This window comes from Capra hircus, chromosome 19 (assembly GCF_001704415.2).
Source record: "Capra hircus breed San Clemente chromosome 19, ASM170441v1, whole genome shotgun sequence".
Classification (NCBI taxonomy): domain Eukaryota; kingdom Metazoa; phylum Chordata; class Mammalia; order Artiodactyla; family Bovidae; genus Capra; species Capra hircus.
The window spans coordinates 56,251,753-56,269,688 of record NC_030826.1 but is presented as its reverse complement, the minus strand read 5'-3'; the positions used below and the strand labels follow the sequence as shown (position 1 = coordinate 56,269,688).

The window sequence follows — 17,936 nt, the reverse complement described above, 5'->3', positions numbered from 1 at the left end:
GGCGAAGGTTTGATCCCCAGTCAGGGAATAATATCCCATATGCCGTGTTTCATGGTAAAAAAAAAAAAATCTTCACAACCCACTGGGGTTAGTTTTAGCATCATCAGTTTACAGATGAAGGCTCAGAAACTTGCCCAAAGTTTCTCAAACAGCAAGCAAGTTGGGGTGAGCTGCAGCAGAGAAAGGGGTGTTGGAGGTACAGGAGGGGGAGGAAAACGTAGCCCTGATCCCGGGTTGGGTGCCCCTCTGTCCCGCCGCAGGGAGGAAGGAGACCATGGCCGACACCAAGAGCATTGCCGTGAAGGCTGCCCAGCGCCGCTCGCAGGCCCTGGGGGCCGAGGGGCGCCAACTGCTGCCACCCACCATGAAGCACAGCAGCCTGTCCCTGCACTCGCTGGGCAAGACTGATGACGTGCGGCCGCCCGGACTGCTGGCCTGCAAGCGGCCACCCAGCCCCACCCTCCAGCACGCTGCCAGCGAGGACAGCCTGTCCAGCAGCACAGGCGAGGCACCATCCCGGGTGGTCGAGCGTCATGGCAATGGCCCTTGTCCAGCGCTGCAAGGCCAGAAGAAAAGCCTCAGCAAGAAACGAGAGGAGTCCCTGGAGGCAAAGAGGAAGCGGAAGTCCCAGTCCTTTGAAGTCACGGGACAAGGGGTGAGCCTAGGGGGACAGGAGCTGGGGGTGTCTGGGCCCCCTCCTTGCAGGGTTCTGAAGGCTGGACTCCTCCAGAGGCCCCAGGGTACCCCTAGCTGTGCACCACTCTCCATGAAGCGTCCCCCAAGTGAACCTAACATCTCCTTGTATCAGATCCCCACACAGCTCCCAGCTCATCTGGCTCTCCAGCCAACGCAGCTGTCCCGCCCCAAGATGCACGTCACTGGGCCCCGTCCCATGGAGAATCACACCCCAGAACAGAGGTTGCCAGTGGTTGGGCACCTGACCCCTACCATCCAGCACATGGGAAAGGCCACACTGCCTATGGCCAAGGTCAAACTCCCTCCATGCCAGAACCTGGGTGAGTGCCAGCAAGTGGCGGGGGGGGGGGGGCGGGGCAGGGATAGCAATGGGGAGAGGGGAGCCCTCAGCCTGGCCAGGGAGGAGGCTGGCTGAGCTCCTTGCCCCTATGGCTGCCCCTTGCTGGAAACGGGGTTCCTGAAGACTATTAGTGGGACTGGCCTCTGGGGGGGGCGGTGCCCCTAGGGAGTTCAGAGCCAGTGTGGGTGACGAGAGGGGCATGGAAAGGCACGCCTTAAAGCACAGCTCCTGGCCCTCCTCCATCGCAGGCCCTGAGGACCCCTCCACCCTTGCTGCCCCCTCCAACCCAGCGGATGTTTCCGAACGGGCTGCTCGGATGCCCCGCCTGCCCTATGGCACAGGCACCCAAGGCAAAAATGGACGCTTGCATCACAACTGAGGGCCCTGCCTGGAACCGGCTCTCCTGCCCGCCAAGGCTTGATGGGGTATGGCAGGAAAGGGAGACGGAGGCTGGGCAGATGGGGATGACTTGGCATTAAGAGCTTGGGATCTCAGAAGGCTGTGGCCCCTGGGACCCAGGAATTATGGGGGTGCCTGACCCCCACACTTCCGTGCCTTCAGTGCCACCAGGAAGGGGAGCGGAGCCCAGGAGGCATGGCCTGAATGGCAGGGCTCCCTGCTTCCCAGCCCTGGATCCCAGGGCTCCCTGGGCAGAGACTCCTGTTGCTGAAACTCTAAGATCTGCAGCCAGACTTGGCCTGAAGAATGTGGGGTGGGGGTGGAGCAAGGAGGGACTGTTAGTGGGACTAGGGCTCCTGGGCCCACATCTGGGACAAGGGCATGCTGGATGGTTGGGGAACGGCCTGACGGGCATTTCCCTTACTGTGGTTGGGGCCTGGGAAGGAATCTAATATTACTTAGCAGTCACTTCCACCTTCCCCCTGCCCAATTCCTTTTTAACAATAAAAATCCCATTAGAGTTTTGTTGGTTGTTCCGGAAACTAGACCTTGTTTGAAAGGTGGGGTGTCCTGACAGACTGGGCTTCCCTGCCCGGGCGGTGCTAATGGTAAAGAACCTGCCTGCAATGCAGGAGATGCAAGAGAAGTGGGTTCAATCCCTGGGTCAGGAAGACCCCCTGGAGGAAGAAATGGCAACCCACTTCAGGATTCTTGCCTGAAGAATCGCATGGGTAAAGGACTGGCGGGCTCTAGTCCATGGGGCTGCAAAGAGCCAGACACGCCTGAGCAACTGAGCACATCACTGGTTAAGATTCAACCCAAGTCCCCTCTTCCCACCACACCCTCTTCCTCTCCTGCTGGTTGTAGAGCACAAGTCAACAAACTCCTGGGGGAAAGCGGTTTTCCTCCGGACTCTGAGGTCTCTGCCCAGACCTCCTCCCAGGAGAGGTCAGAGACTTAGGGTTGTGCTTACCCCTCCCACCCCAGGAAGTCAGGGCTCAGAAATTGCTCAGCTGAGCCCCTCAGTTCCAGGTGAGAAAGCTCCCCCAAGGTGCACCTGGCCATCGCGATGCTTTTACCTGCCCTGTCCTCTGTGGGGACGGGGGCCCTTGGGGAAAAGCTAATGAACAATGGGAAGTCTCTGCCCTGTGGAGCCCTCCTTGGACTGTTTTTACTCCCAGAACTGGGTGGTTTAATCACCGCCTTGCCGCTCCTAGCACTGGCTTATTCTTCCAAGAGCACTGGCTTCCCACGTAGTGCTGGTGATAAAGAATCCACTTGCTAATGCAGGACATGCAAGAGACATGGGTTCAGTTCCTGGGTTGGGAAGATCCTCTGCAGGAGGAAATGGCATCCCCTTCCAGTATTCTTGCCTGAAAAGTTCCATGGGCAGAGGAGCTCGCCCGGCTACAGTACCTGAGGTGGCAAAGACTGAAACACAGCTGAGCACACACATACACAACACCAAGAACCTCATGTTCAAGTCAGTGTGAAAACAGCTCCTGAAACCAGGCATCTGGTCTACCACCCAGCTCTAAGGCCGCCAGCGCCTGGTCACCCAGCAGGCCAGGATAGACACCTCTACTTTGCTGATCCAGAGGCATCAGGGATGCTGAGCTCCCAGCCCGGCCCGCTTGGCTACTTGGGGGTCCGGATGAGGGTGTGATAGACGGGCTTGACAATGAGGTGGAGATGCAGGGCGTTCTCCACCAGGTACTCTGAGTTGCGCCGCTGCAGGTCGGCGTGCGCTAGGAAGTCGCCGGCCTCCTCGCTGCTCTGGTGGAAGCTGTAGGCGTGGCGGACCAGCAGGCGGCCGTGGTGGCGCGCCCCCACCAGCACGGTCTTCTGGAAGCTCACGCCCGCCGCGTCGCCGCCGCTGCTGGCTGGCGTGACCACCAGCCGCGGCCGGCCGTCCTCGGGGCGTGCAAGGGGCAGCGCGGTGCCCGTGGCGTCCGCGTAGACGGGCCGTAGGCTTACCGGAAGCCAGCGTGGCGAGAAGAGCACGTTCCAGGTGACCCGGCGGCCCGAGTCGTGGCCGCTTGGGCCCAGCTGCGTCTGGAAGCTGGTGCTGCGATCGTCGCGGGCCGGGTTGTTGATGACCCACGGGGTGCCCCAGGCGGGCGCGAGGTAGTTGCGGGGCAGGAAGGCGCTGCCATTGATGTCGAAAAACTTGGCGTAGTGCAGCGGCGAGGCGGCGTGGAACTGGTAGGCCTGAAGGAGCAGGTCGGCCACCGCCGGACCATGGCGTGCCAGGGCGGCCGAGCGCGCCTGCAGCTGGAACAGCTGCGCCGGAGGAATCATGGGGTAACGGATGGCGCGCAGCGCGCGCTCCGCCACGGCCGGTGGCGGCCGCGCGCGACCCAGCCACGCCTCCAGCGCCTGGAAGAGCTCCAGCTCGTCCTGCAGCACGAGGTCCGAGCGCGGCAGCAGGTGCGCCAGCAGCTCGGGGCTCACGGCGCCCCACTCGGCGCTCCCCGCCACAGCCGACAGGTTCCAGGCCAGGAACTGCAGGCAGCTCTGGCGCAGGGCCTCGTCCCCGGTGCTCACTGCGTAGTGGTACCAGCCCACCGCCGGGCCTGCGCCGCCCGCCAGGTGCGCGCGCATGTAGTCGGCCACGCCCCGCTGCAAGGAGGCCACGCGGTACTTGGTGGCCAGCTGGTGCAGGGGAATGGCCTGCGCCAGCAGCACGGTCAGCTCACCGCAGTAGAGGTACCTGCCAGAGAGGCGCAGAGATGGAGCGCGGTCAGGGCGGCCACGGTTACCCTACCCAGCACTGCCTCCTGAGTCCCAACGGTACCCGGCGTTGGGCGACAGCATCGTCATTAAGGGAGCCAACAGAAGGACCTTTCCATGCGCATCCTACTTCACCTCCTCGTCTTTCCGGTTTCTCATGGGACGTGGGAATAAGCAAGCATTTATTGAGCACAGGTGGCTCAGTGGTGAAGCATCCACCTGCCAATGCAGGAGACGCAGGTTCTGTCCCTGGGTCAGGAAGATCCCCTGGAGGAGGAAATGGCAACCCCCTCCAGTATTCTTGCCTGGGAAATACCATGGACACATGAGCCCAGTGGGCTACAGCCCATGGGGTCGCAAAGAGTCAGACAGGACTTAGCTGACAGAGCACATCAGTGATTCCTAGAGTGAGTGCCCACTGAGTGGTTGAGCTCTGTGCTGGGACGAGAAAGATGCAGCTCCTACCTTCACCCGGTTTACAGTGTGGGTTCCGATTCATATTCTGCCAGTTACTTGCTATGAGAGTGGGCAAGCCATTGAACTTCGCTGTTTGCCTCTGGGAACAAAAGATGTTTCCTAGAATCCCTTAAATCACATGACTAAATTCTAGCTAATGAGATGTCCAGAAAGGCACAGACTGGGATTGGGGGAAAGCCTGGTTAAATAGAACTGACTAGGGTAGAGATTATTGTTCAGTCTATCAGTCCTGTCCGACTCTTTACAACCCCATAGACTGCAGCACACCAGGCTCCCCAGTCCTTCACCACCTCCTGGAGCTTGTTCAAACTCTTATCCGTTGAGTCAGTGATGCCATCCAACTATCTCATCCTTTGTTGTCCCCTTCTCCTCCTTCCTTCAATCTTTCCCAGTTAGGGGGTAGAGGAAAGATGCTTTCTTCCTTCTGTGCTATCTCTCTTTTTGTTGCCTGGAAGTTTGAAGAAATCACCAATATTCTGCAGCCATCTTGTCTAAGCTATTAAAGCAGGGTCACTTTCTCAGACTAGAGTGTGGGCAGTGTCCCTGTGCAGCACGCTACCAGGAAGCAGCCCCCTAGCCCTGTGGCTCAAAACCTGGCCAGACAACTAAACCACACAGAGACATTAAAAGAAGAAACTGTTTGGCCCGGCCCTAGATATGAAGCTCGGGATTCAGGGTGGGGCCCAGAAGTCTACAGTCTTTAGAAGCTCTTAAGGCCAGGTTTGGAAACAGCTTTGAGAGTATTTGGTAACTAACTTCAAACCACTCAGAGCTTTCAGGCAGGGGAGTCATGATGCATTTTGCAAGAAGCTGGTGCAAAGAGGGAAGAGGGAGGTGGTTGCATGGTCATCCTAATGCCATCCAGGGAAGGGGCAGGGCTAAGAGCCAGGGCTTCCATCACCCTGTGAGTGGAGAAGCGAGGGACATGGAAAGGGGTGATGTCTTCCCCCCGATCCTTCCCCACCTGATGAACTTGTCGAAGACGGCAGCACAGTCCCGGGACTCCTGCAACACCACCTCGCTCTGATTACTCAGCAGCTCCCGGAACTGCTCACTGTGCAGTCCCAGCAGCAGGCGGTGCGCGTGGAAGACTCGGACCTCGTCGGTGCCCATGGCCTGCACCCGCAGCACCACATCGCTGGCATTGCCCTGCCGCAGCAGTTCCTGCAGGCGCTGGAGCAGCATCTGGGAGTGGTTGATGGAGGTGCCCGCTGACTCCCCACCGACATCAGTTTTCTGGGCTGCAGCAGGAAGGAACACAAAGCAGCCTGAGGGGGCAGCCTTCTGGGGTTGCAGACGGACCAGCTGGAGATGCCTGTGGTTGGATGTGGGCAGAGGGTAGGGGAAGCCTGGGGAGGCTGTGTGCTCCCGTTTGTGCCTGTGAAGTGCGTGGATGCATGTATGTGCAGACAGGCACATCTTAAATGGGGAAATTCGTGAACCTGAGCAGACCCCGAGAAGATGCTCTTGGAAGGGGTGGGGGCGGGGCAGATTCCCGGCAGGGAGAGGTCATGAATCAGAATGGGACAAAATGTCCAGAGCTGGATTTCCCTGGTGACTCTGTGGTAAAAATCCGCCTCCCCATGCAGGAGACATAAGTTTGATCCCTGATCCGGGAAGATCCCACGTGCCACAGAGCAACTAAACCTGTGCTCCACGACTATTGAGTCTGTGCTCTGGAGCCGGGGAGCTGAAACTACTGAGCCCGAGGTCTGCAACAAGAGAAGCCGCTGCAGTGAGAAGCCCGCGCTTCGAAGAAGAGGAGCCTCTGCTTCTTGCAACTAGAGAAACGCACACACAGCGACAGAGACCTAACACATCCCAAAAAAAAAAATTAATATCTAGAGCTGATCTCCATGATGGCAGACCCCTAGGCGAGGACTGAGGAGCCTCTTGGTCCCCACCCCCTTGCCTCCTGAAGAATTGCCCACCTTACCCCTTGGAAGAGAAAAGTTGGCCCAAAGCAGCGCATTCCCCAGCAAATAATCTATTGAGCACTTACAATAAGCCAGACACTCCCCTGGGAGCTCAGACCAGCACAGTGAACAAAACAAACCAGCTCCTTACACTCATAAAAGCACAACTTAGCTTCTTAGACAATAAATACACAAATAAGCACTCTCGTTTTAGGCTGTGACCAGTAAGGGAGGTGACAGGAGTGGGGTGGCGGCTCCTGTAGGTGCAGGAATCAGAGACAGGCTCCCTGAGGAAGTGATAAGGAGCCCACCCGAGGCCCTGGGAGAGGCTGGGCTTGGTGCTAGGAAGGTGGAGGGGATCTGCCCATGTTCTGAGTGGGAGGTGAGGGGGCGGAGCAGGGGAGGGGGCTGCAGCCTGGGGGGGTGGTCCTGATCTGGGAGGCAGGGGTCTACACTGGCCTCCTGGGGGACCCGAGAAAGCACAGAGTGAGCGGGTCCTGGACGGGACTTTTGAGGCACCTGCGCCTGGGGACTGGCGTCCTCCTGCTTCCAGGTGAGCCAAGTGGGACCCTCCTCCCCTGTTTCCAGGACACCGTGAGGGTCAGATGGGGACACGTGCTCACGGACGGAAGACTCGGCGACAGAAAGCACTGCCAGCAGCTTCCCCAAGTGGAGCATGGACTGAGGAGTTGAGGGAAGCAGATGGGCACCCTCACCCTCCCAGTGCGCGTATGTGCACACACACACACACACACACACACACACACACACACACAGAGAGTCCCAGGGCCCATGTGGCCTCTTGAAGAGGCTCCCAGGAAAGCAGAGCCTCTGTGTATGAGTGAGAGGCAGATAGAGAGAGGGAGAAAGGGTGAGAGAGGAGCCCTGGTTATTTTCCAGCCCCGCCATCCCCCAAGCTGTCACAGTGAAGGCTCCAAACGCTGATGGATCCCACTCTCCCCAGCCTGGGCCCGGCTGCCAGGGACAATGGACAGTGGAACAGTGTTCCTGTGGTTAAGCCCCCTGCCTGCACAGCCCTCCTGCCCTCGGAGGCCGGCTGCCCTCCTCCACGGAGCTGCATGATCAAATCAACACTGTGCCTGGCCCGGCCGTCTGGACACCGCCCCCTCCTGGCTGTGGGCAGTTGGAGCCCGAAGGTCCTGCCCCTTCTCCCTGCCCACTGCCCACTCACCTGCATGAGTGACCAGGCCCACCAAGGTCAGCATGGCCCAGAAGCTGGCCCAGGACCCAGGCTTGGCAGAGCCCAGCCTGCACATCTTTGCACCCTTCCCCCAAGCCCACAGGAGGAACAGCGGAGCCCAGACCACTCCGTGCACATCCCTCCTCCTTATATAGGATCCAGCCCAAGGGGATGGCCGCCCCCCTTGCCCGGCTGGCTTCCCTCCCCCCACCCAGCCTCTGCCTTGGATTGGTGGAAACTGGCCCCAGCTGTTACCCAGGCAACCAGTTGAGCCGGAGAGCGGCCGCCCCAGGCGCTATTGTGCTGCTCTCGGGCCCCTGAGGGGACCAGATCCGGCAGCTTCCCCCACGTCTCCTACCACCCGGCACAGCTAGTCTCTCCTCTCCTGGGTAGTCGAAGGCTCTCCAAAGGGCAGGCAAAGGGCTCCAGAACCAGAGGCAGCCACCAGCCCAGAGGGTCCCCAGCCGCCTCCCCTGACCCCCGACTCTGGCACAGAGTACGCTTGGCAGCATCGCGGCTGGAGCACTATGGTGAGCCAAGGACTGCAAAGGAAGCGCCTGGAAGAGGAGGAGGCCACGGCCCAGGCCCCACCCCTCCCCCTCCCGTGTTGGGGTGGGCTAGCTCTCCAGAAAAGAGGACAGGACTCTAAGTAGGGGCCCGTGGGGTAGCTGATGTCATTTGCATGTCCTTCGTTGAAGAAGGTTCCTGGCGTGCTCTGAGGAGGGTGATGGGCCTTAGGGACATGGGGGCTGTGGCCATCACACCCCCCCCAGGTCAAGGTGAGCTAGGGTGGCGGGGCCGGGCATAGAGCAGCTGCACCCCTGCTGAGCACCCCCACCCAGAGCCACGCTTGAGGCTGGTCCCCCGCAGGCATCCCACCCGCCGTCTGACCTGGAGCTGCCCTGGCACCTTCTTCCTCTAATTCACCTTCTCAAGTGGTCTCAGGTCTCTTGGTTCACCTCCCCGGAAGGTTTCTCTTACCAGCTTCTGTCCAACTTCCTACTGTAATTTTTCCCATCTCAAAGTTCCTCGGAGGGGGCTTCCCTGATGGTCCAGTGGTTAAGACTCCATGCTCCCAAGGCAGAGGGGCTGGATTCCATCTCTGGTCAGGCAACTAAGATCTGGCTTGCTGCAACTAAGAGAGGTACAGTCAAAAAAAATAATAATAAAAGCTGCAAGGAGACACACAGCGGAACCAGGACCCACCCTGATGGTCAGAGACACTGAGGCAGACAGCTAGGTGACAGTGTCAGCCGGGTTAGTGCAGGGGCCAGCTCTTCTAAGGACAAAGGGATAGAGAGAAGAGGGTGGGGTCTGGAGCCCAGGGGGATGGGTGGGCGGCACTGGTGGGGCCTCACCTTTCCCAGGAACAGGTAGGGCCTGGCCCAGATCCTTGCGGGAGGGAGTCCTTCCAAGTTGATAAACTGAAATGGTGTGTGTGTGGTGTGTGTGTGTGTGTGTGTGTGTGTGTGTGTGTGTGTGTGTGTGTGGTGGGGTTCCTCCCAGGAGATCCAGCTTAGCCTTTCTGCCGAGGCCTGGCCCTTCACTGGGGCTGAATCAGAGCTCACCCTCCCTTGTTCTCTGAATCCCAGGGACCGGCTCAATGCATTGATCTCTGCCCCGGGCTGGCACAGAGAAACCCAACAGCTCCACCCCCCACCCCTCTCTGGAGCCACAGAGAGAGCTGGAATTGGGTCTGGCACCTGCTTCGTCCGGGTTGGCAGAGACGCAGCTGTCCGGCCCAGCGGAAACCCCTCCCAGCTGTCCTGACCTTCATGCCCAGTTCCCTTCATCCAGATTCACCACCCCCTGCCCACTGGCTGTGTGCCTGCCCTTCCCGGGGGCTGTACCACTTCCCTGACCCAATCCAACAAGACAGAGCCTCAGTGTGAGGGGAGGGCAGGGTCAGGCCCAGTGCTGTTCAATAGGATGTCATTGACGACTTTTTACAAAATGATGCTGAGAGAACCCACTAGTCAGAAAATGGTCTTTCAGTTAGAAAGTCTCCTTGAGACTCAGAAGTGTGACCCACCTGTGCTGGAATCTCCCACCCTCCACCTCGGAGCCAGGGCACTTGTGTCTTCTTAGTATGCTGATGATGGTCATGTACACCCCCAAGCTAAGCTCTACTGGTTAGAGTTTGATGGATGGCATTTCAAGCGTGCAGGAATTGGGGAGGGCCCAGGTTACCCAGAAGACCCAGGAGGGACACCTCTGACTCCGCATCTCTGGGGGGCCTCGCCTCTTCTAGTTCTAACTTGTCATCCCTGAAACTCCTCTACTGATCTAAACACTGACTTTCCAGCGACTGCCCTGGTGGTCCAGTGGCCAAGACTCCAAGCTCCCAGTGAAGAGAGCCTGGGTTCGATCCCTGGTCAGGGAATTAGATCCCATATGTTGCAACTGAGAGTTCGAATGCCAAAACTAAGATCTAGGACAGCCAAATAAATTTTAAAAAACAAACAAAAAAGCTGAATTTCCAGGAATATGCATTTTCTGTTTTCATTTTCTTAGTCTGAGGGTTTCTGAAGTGTATGCATGCATGTTTGTAGGTGTGCAAGCGTGTGTGTGTGTGGTCTTTAAGTATGCACACGTGTGTGTGTGTGGTCTTTAAGTGTGCACACGTGTGTGTGTGTGTGTGGTGTGTGTGTCTGTGTGTGTGTGGTGTGTGTGTCTGTGGTCTTTAAGTGTGCACACGTGTGTGTGTGTGGTGTGTGTGTGTGGTGGTCTTTAAGTATGCACACGTGTGTGTGTGTGGTCTTTAAGTGTGCACACGTGTGTGTGTGTGTGGTGTGTGTGTGGTGGTCTTTAAGTATGCACACGTGTGTGTGTGTGTGGTCTTTAAGTGTGCACACGTGTGTGTGTGTGGTGTGTGTGTGGTGGTCTTTAAGTATGCACACGTGTGTGTGTGTGGTCTTTAAGTGTGCACACGTGTGTGTGTGTGGTGTGTGTGTGGTGGTCTTTAAGTATGCACATGTGTGTGTGTGTGTGTGGTCTTTAAGTATGCACACGTGTGTGTGTGTGGTCTTTAAGTGTGCACACGTGTGTGTGTGTGCGTGTGGTCTTTAAGTGTGCACACGTGTGTGTGTGGTCTTTAAGTATGCACACGTGTGTGTGTGTGTGGTCTTTAAGTGTGCACACGTGTGTGTGTGTGGTGTGTGTGTGTGTGGTGGTCTTTAAGTATGCACACGTGTGTGTGTGGTCTTTAAGTGTGCACACGTGTGTGTGTGTGGTGTGTGTGTGTGTGTGGTGGTCTTTAAGTATGCACACGTGTGTGTGTGTGGTCTTTAAGTGTGCACATGTGTGTGTGTGTGGTGTGTGTGTGGTGGTCTTTAAGTAGGCACACGTGTGTGTGTGTGTGGTCTTTAAGTGTGCACACGTGTGTGTGTGTGTGGTGTGTGTGTGTGTGGTGGTCTTTAAGTATGCACGTGTGTGTGTGTGTGTGTGGTCTTTAAGTATGCACACGTGTGTGTGTGTGGTCTTTAAGTGTGCACACGTGTGTGTGTGTGTGGTGTGTGTGTGTGTGGTGGTCTTTAAGTATGCACATGTGTGTGTGTGTGTGGTCTTTAAGTATGCACACGTGTGTGTGTGTGTGGTCTTTAAGTGTGCACACGTGTGTGTGTGGTGGTCTTTAAGTATGCACACGTGTGTGTGTGTGGTCTTTAAGTGTGCACACGTGTGTGTGTGTGCGTGTGTGGTCTTTAAGTGTGCACACGTGTGTGTGTGTGGTCTTTAAGTGTGCACACGTGTGTGTGTGTGTGTGTGTGTGTGTGTGGTGTGGAAGTATACATGCCTGTGTGTGTGCTTGTGGTGTGCGTGAGAGTCTTGGAGCTGGAGAGAGGAAGCGGGGCGTCCACCCTGCCCAGTCTTGCAGATGGAAGGTCAGAGACAGTTTTATCTTGCCCTGTGCATCTGGAAGCTCCTTAATTCCTCAAGACAAAGTCTGAGCTAGAACAATTCCTGGAGACCAGTGTAACTTCCCACCTGAGACAAGAGTACCTATGACCCAAGGGGCTTGTCTGAGGTGTCCTGGCCCAGAAGGGGCTGAGCCTGGATTCAGATGTTGCTTTTCTGCTTTTCTTTCCGCAGCCCCATACTATCTCTTCTGGGAAGCTATTTCAGTAGCCACACACGAGGCAAGGAGTCGCTAGTGTTGGTAGAGTAAGCTTGGGGCAGGATGCAGAGTTTCGGAATCTGCGGACGCGGGAGGATGGAGGGGTGCTGCAGCCTCCCCTGTGATGTCTCACTTCCTGAGCTAGGGTGCCCCGGAACATTTAGATTGGGGAACAAGGAATCAGGAATCTAGGTTCCAGGCCGCTCAGGTTTGGGGGTGGGAGGCACAGCAATGATAAACAGGAAAAAATTGCTCCTCAAAGTAACTGACGTAATATGGAAAGCTTCGCCTGAAGCCAGGCTGTCCCGTGGCGGCACCCAACTTCCAGCCTCAGCATCCTGCGTCGTGCTGCCCACCCACCCCCAGCTGGAGAGCCTTGTGCATCCGAGGGGTGTATCTACCTGACCCACTTCCCCTCCTGGTAAAACCTGAGCTCAAGGTGGACTTGCGCTACCTGAGCACCTGCTCTTCCGGTGGGAGGGCATGATCAGTAAACTGCTCTGGAGGAGGGACAAGACCAAGTTCAAATTCCGCCTGCTGCCACTTACATGCTCTTAGCCTTATCCTACTTGCTGGACTTCTCTGTGCTTCGGTCCCCTCTCGTGTGAAATTGAGGTGTCCCAAGTTAGCTTGCGGGGTTGCTGGGAGGGTGATCCGTGGGGAATAGGGTGGATCCTCAGGAGATGTTGGCAGAGACCCTTACACGTGGCTGTAAGTGGCCCCCTGCTCACCCGCAGCCTCCTGGTGCAGGAGGGTGGTAGCCTGGGGACTTATCTATGCCACTCGCACCCTCTGTTGCTGGAGTCCCAGACACTCTGCGTAGGGACCTGAGTGTCTACTGTGCCTCCTCTGACCAAAGCCAGTGGACTCTTGGAGGTATGCAGGGCCAGGACCTGGCCACCAGGGAGCAGCAAGGCTTCTGTGAGTTCCGAGGCTGGGTGTGAAGGTGAGGCTGGGGGTGGGCATCCTGGTACTTCCAGCCCCAGAGTGGGATTTAACTTTGCTGTTATTCAGTCACTAAGTCGTGTCCGACTCTTGGCAACCCCACCGACTGCAGCACTCCAGTCTTCCTGGTTCTTCACCATCTCCCAGAGTTTGCTCAAACTCACGTCCATTGAGTCGGTGATGCCATCCAACCATCTCATCCTCCGTCGTCCCCTTCTCCTCTTGCCCTCAATCTTTCCCAGCATCAGTGTCTTTTCCAACAAGTCGGCTCTTCCCATCAGGTGGCCAAAGTTTTGGAGCTTCAGCATCAGTCCTTCAATGAATATTCAGGGTTGATTTCCTTTAGGATGGACTGATTTGATCTCCTTGCTGTCCCAGGGACTCAGGTCTAACTCAGGGAGCCCGGAGATGGGCTCTGCGGCATTCCCAGAGGGTGAGCGTGGGAGGCGATTCCAGGCTGGGCCTCAGCTCGCCCCAGACTCAATCCGCACACTGTCCCGGGTGCCCACTGCGGGCTGTGCTGGTGACTTTTCCCCACGTGGGATGGGAGAGCTGGCCAGGCTCAAATTCTAGTCTCTCTGGACTGCAAGCCACGCCGGATGGTGTTTATTCGCTAGTGACTGCTTGAAGGAATTGTCCATTTCACCAGGGCTAGGAAAACAAGGGCTTGTGGGGTGCCACTGCGTCTGGGTTTCCCAGAGCTGCTGGCAGCTGGGTCCAGCTCCTCCTGGGGGTCCTGGCCAGCCCTGGGCATGGCTTCCTGCCATCCCTCCAGGCCAGCAGCACTCCCACCCCACCCCGAGGTAGCCTCCTTCTCGACCCACCACCCACAGCCACTGCAGGACCGATTCCTTCCAGCCTGGCCCAGGGGCTCCTCTCCAGATCCGTGTCCCGCCCAGGGCAGCCTCGGTGCTCCCTCCCAGGCACGGGTTGCCCCCCACTCCTCTCTGAGTTAGCTCCTGGAACCCATCTGCCTTTCTTCAGAGTCCTCGCCCCCAGGGTTTCTGATAGCCAGACTGAGCCTAGGCCGGTTCCCAGCGCCCTTGGAGCACGGGGCAGGCCATCCAGAGTGCCAGTGCGACCCTTCCCAGGGCCGCCCTCCAGCCTCGCCCCTTCCCTTCCCAGGCTCCCTTGTAATCCTGCTTTGCTCCAGAGAGTGTCGACTGTTCAGGCTCAACCCCCTGGGCCTCGGGCCCCACCCTCCCCCTCCTCCTCCTCCTCTCCCTCCCTCCTCCCACCACCCGCCGCTTCACACGTACTGATTGTACTGATCACAGACTCAGTGCTGCTGAAAGAATCGTCAGGCAAACAGCTGAGAGGGAGCTGCAGGCACCCCCGGAAAAAGCCACAGGGTGACCCAGGACCCAGGAGCATGCTGCTGGCAGCAGAAGAGACAGGTAAGGCAACTAAGACCCAGGAATCTGGAGGTGGGGTGGGAATGGGGAGCTTGAAGTGGAAAAAATCAAAAGCTGGAAGGTGAGACCTAAAATCTGAAAGTGTAGACTAGGCGGGGAGGGACCAGAGTGTGTGTTTGGTCCTCATCCCATATCGGCCACCAGCCAGATGCGTGTGATGGCAGGCAGGTCACACCTGAGCCCCCTGGACTCAGTTTCCCTATCTGAAAACCAGGGCCCTTCCAGCTCCAGTGGTACTAGGAGACAGAGAGAGAGAGAGATGCTCTTTGGGGTAGAAAGGAGAGAACTTGGTCACATCTCTCCTTGAAGAGGAGGCAGCTGTTTGCTACAGCAGCGTGGTTGCCATGATTACCGTGGGTCCGGATCAGTCACCCAGGATGCCGTAAGAACACAGTGCTCAAGCCCCAGTTCAGACTGTCTGACTCAGGCTGCCTGGGAACCAGGAGATTCAGAAATAATCTCTAAGATACTGAGCCAGGCCCCTGAGGGGGTGGGCTGGGGTGGAGAGGACATGGCCATTGGGATCGTGTTTGGCTGGACCTGACTAGGGGCTCTGCATGGAGCCAGGGTGAGTAGAGACCTCAGGGCCAAGGTCAGGGTGGGGGCTGCTCCAGGCCAGGCTAGAAAGAGACCAAAAGTTCTAACCTGCCATTCTGCACTCCTAGCTGCCCAGCTACGGGTGACCCTGCTGCCCACACCCAACAGCAGCGGGCTGAGCCGGGAGCTTGAAGGCCATTGGCCCGAGAGCCCCGCGGCGTCCCCATGTGTGGCTGGAGTCATCCCTGTCATCTACTACAGCATCCTCCTGGGCCTGGGGCTGCCTGGTGAGTGGGGAGTGGGGTCTGGGGTCCAGGGCTGGGCCAGAAATTGGAGTCCTCCTTCAATCCTCCATGCTGACCTCTGAGACACGGGATCGTAGATTCCTTCCCCTTGCCTTGTGGTCACTGCAGAGCCAAGCGTAGTGGGGAGTAAAAGCGAGGGTGCTCAGTGGCTGTTGTGTCTGATGCTTTGTAGCCCACCAAGCTCCTTTGTCCATGAGATCTTCCAGGTAAGAAGCCTGGAGTGGGTTCCCATTTCCTCCTCCAGGGGATCTTCCCAACCCAAGGATCGAACACACAACTCCTGTATCTCCAGCACTGCAGGCAAATTCTTTGCCGCTGAGCCACTGCAGAAGTTTGGCATGGTCAACAGCTACACCCAAGTTTTCACCAGAGCAGACAGGCCCCTTCTTCCCCCAGGAATGGGCATCTCCTAGAATGACTAACTCCATGCAGAACAGCCCAGAGCCTCACACTGACAGCTTCTTGCACCATCCGCTGCATTCAGAGAGCAGAGCAGGGGTGTGGTATGGGTGCAGGAGAGGATGGGTGGAATTAGGGAATGGCTCATCCCTGCCTGTAGCCTGGTAAGGCAGTGGCCTGCGGTGCCATGGCTGGACAAGGCAAGGCTGATCTGCTTAACCTTTCCAACAAAGTGAGCTTTCAGAAGGTTCCGGAAAGACGAAAAGAGAGGCAAGAAGCAGCAGGTGAGGAGGAATGAGGAGAAACCACATCAGGCAGCCCTTCTAACCTCTGACCTCTCCCCTCTCTAACCTTGGTGACCATCAGTCAATCTCCTGACCACAGTGGCCCTGGCCCGCCTCGCCGCCAGGACCCGGAAGCCCTCCTACTACTACCTTCTGGCACTCACGGCCTCGGACATTGTCACCCAGGTGGTCATCGTGTTCGTGGGCTTCCTCCTGCAGGGAGCCGTGCTGGCCCGAGAGGTGCCCCAGGCCGTGGTGCGCACAGCGAACATCCTGGAGTTTGCTGCCAACCATGCCTCGGTCTGGATCGCCGTCCTGCTCACGGTGGACCGGCACAGAGCCCTGTGCCACCCCCTGCGCCACCGGGCCACCTCGTCCCCGGGCCGGGCCCGCCGGGCCGTCGCTGCTGTCCTCGGTGCTTCGCTGCTCACTGGCATCCCCTTCTACTGGTGGCTGGACGTGTGGAGGGACGCAGACCCGCCCAGCACGCTGGACGAGGTGCTCAAGTGGGCTCACTGCCTCATTGTCTATTTCATCCCTTGTGGTGTTTTCCTGGTGGCCAACCTGGCCATTGTCCACCGGCTGCAGCAGAGGGGCCGGAGCGGGCCGCGGCCCCAGGTGGGCAAGAGCACCGCCATCCTCCTGGGCGTCACCACGCTCTTCGCCCTCCTCTGGGCACCCCGCATCTTCGTCATGCTCTACCACCTGTACGTGGCCCCCGTCTACCGCGACTGGAGGGTCCACCTGGCCCTGGATGTCGCCAACATGGTGGCTATGCTTAACACCGCCGTCAACTTCGGCCTCTACTGTCTCGTCAGCAAGACTTTTCGGGCCGCTGTCCGAGAGGTCTTCCAGGACACCCACCTGCCCTGCACCCTGGGGTCGCGGTCAGTGGGCACGGTGGCAGAGCCTATGCTGAAGCCTCCGGGACTCCCCAAGGGGGCAGGATTGTAGAGGAGGAGCCCACGCAGAGAGTTTGGGATGGCTCATGCTCAGATTTCTGGGGTCTCTGTGCTTGTGCCCACAAACTTTATCAACACTCTCCATTGCAATCTGGGGGTGGGGAGAGTGGTTTCTCACTTCAGAGGTGGCTCCCCAGGAAGCTAAATTAATGTTGGTGGGCTGAATGAATGAATGAATAGATGGATGGATGGATGAATATGAATTGCTTCTATCCCACCCCTTCCTGGAGCCCACCTCTCATTCCCTGCGTCAGTTTCTTCTCTGGCTTCTGCTGGCAATGCCAGGGAGAAAGGAAGATGTCCCCAGGATCCCAGGCCTTTCCTGGGCCGGGGGGAACCATGTGTGGGGACTGAACAATGGGGAGGAGCTGTCTGGGAAAGTGGTCTTAAGCAGACTCAATGTCCCAGCTCTGGGGTGACATAAAGACCTTGGGGTCTTGAGCGTCCTGGACTGATTTTGACTGACTCCCTGCGCTGGAGCCAGAACAGGTTCAGGGGCCCCAAACAGCCCGGGGCTGCAGTCTTCATGGTTGCCAAGGAGCAGGACTAAGCAACAAAAGGCCCTCTTAGCTGAGGGGCCAGGAGAGGGGAGAGGCGGCCCCGGCCACACTGCTGACCTCACTGCACTTGGGGAAGAAGGCTCTTTCTCCACCAAGAGGGGGAAGGGAGGTGGCTCCACTGATGGGAGGCCCAGGGGGGCTCTGCCCGCCCCTCCCAGACTCTCTCCTTTTGGCGGTGCCAGCCTGGAAAGGCAGCTGGGAGAGACAGCAGACGGACCTCCCACCTGCTCCAGGCATTGGGTAAACACATTAGCAGTCTGCTTTCTGCTTCTTCATCAGGCTGAACTGACCTTTCCCCTGAACGGGAGGTCCAGGAGGGCCCTCACCAGCACCCAACCCCTTAGTGGGATCACAGAAGCGAAAAAGGCAGATGTGTGCCGGGCAAACGGTCAGTGCAGAATGAAATGCACCTGGCCTTCCCCCTTCCCTCCCCACTTCTCTCCCCACAGCAGGAATGTCCAGGAAGGCGCTTTCAGCCACACCCATAAGGGAGAAAAGACAGGTCCCCAGTCCTGTCTAGATTCCAAAAAGCTCTGAAAACCAAGACTGTGTCCTGCGTTTGCCACAAACACATTGAGGGGCGAAACCTGACCGGAACAAGCGCAGGTTCAGGTATGTCTTGGTGCCAGGAGCTCCACAGACTGCATTTCAGA

At 57.9% G+C, this 17,936-nt stretch overlaps 3 protein-coding genes across 3 annotated transcripts in view; 2 read left to right on the top strand and 1 right to left on the bottom strand.

The window, feature by feature from the left end:
• Positions 1-2,078, top strand: part of KIF19 (kinesin family member 19) — a 28,120-nt gene extending 26,042 nt beyond the window's left edge. Inside the window, exons 18-19 of the mRNA XM_018064029.1 lie at positions 261-1,016; positions 1,285-2,078. Of these exons, the coding sequence (XP_017919518.1) occupies positions 261-1,016; positions 1,285-1,415 (887 nt within the window). The 3' untranslated portion in view covers positions 1,416-2,078. The remainder of the gene's footprint in view (positions 1-260; positions 1,017-1,284) is intronic.
• On the bottom strand, positions 2,180-7,979 carry BTBD17 (BTB domain containing 17). The gene is made up of 3 exons (XM_018063879.1): positions 7,754-7,979; positions 5,610-5,886; positions 2,180-4,148 (listed from the first exon to the last, which is right to left on the bottom strand). The coding sequence occupies exons 1-3, from the start codon at positions 7,836-7,838 to the stop codon at positions 3,074-3,076; spliced, it is 1,437 nt and encodes a 478-aa protein (XP_017919368.1). The 5' UTR covers positions 7,839-7,979; the 3' UTR covers positions 2,180-3,073.
• GPR142 (G protein-coupled receptor 142) lies at positions 8,505-16,815 on the top strand. Its single transcript, XM_018064028.1, has 5 exons — positions 8,505-8,541; positions 12,687-12,816; positions 14,099-14,170; positions 14,900-15,060; positions 15,844-16,815. Exons 1-5 carry the CDS (start codon positions 8,505-8,507, stop codon positions 16,713-16,715), a joined length of 1,272 nt encoding a protein of 423 aa, XP_017919517.1. The 3' UTR covers positions 16,716-16,815.

What these genes read in the sequence shown, in the direction of transcription:
- BTBD17 (XM_018063879.1), bottom strand. Translation starts at nt 7,838, where the DNA reads ATGTGCAGGCTGGGCTCTGCCAAGCCTGGGTCCTGGGCCAGCTTCTGG. An exon ending in GGGCCTGGTCACTCATGCAG is followed by an intron (nt 5,887 to 7,753) that starts GTGAGTGGGCAG and finishes TTCCTGCTGCAG; the next exon opens with CCCAGAAAACTGATGTCGGT. An exon ending in GTCTTCGACAAGTTCATCAG is followed by an intron (nt 4,149 to 5,609) that starts GTGGGGAAGGAT and finishes CCTCTCTGGCAG; the next exon opens with GTACCTCTACTGCGGTGAGC.
- GPR142 (XM_018064028.1), top strand. Translation starts at nt 8,505, where the DNA reads ATGGGGGCTGTGGCCATCACACCCCCCCCAGGTCAAG. An exon ending in GCACCCCCGGAAAAAGCCAC is followed by an intron (nt 14,171 to 14,899) that starts AGGGTGACCCAG and finishes TTCTGCACTCCT; the next exon opens with AGCTGCCCAGCTACGGGTGA. An exon ending in CCTGGGCCTGGGGCTGCCTG is followed by an intron (nt 15,061 to 15,843) that starts GTGAGTGGGGAG and finishes GGTGACCATCAG; the next exon opens with TCAATCTCCTGACCACAGTG.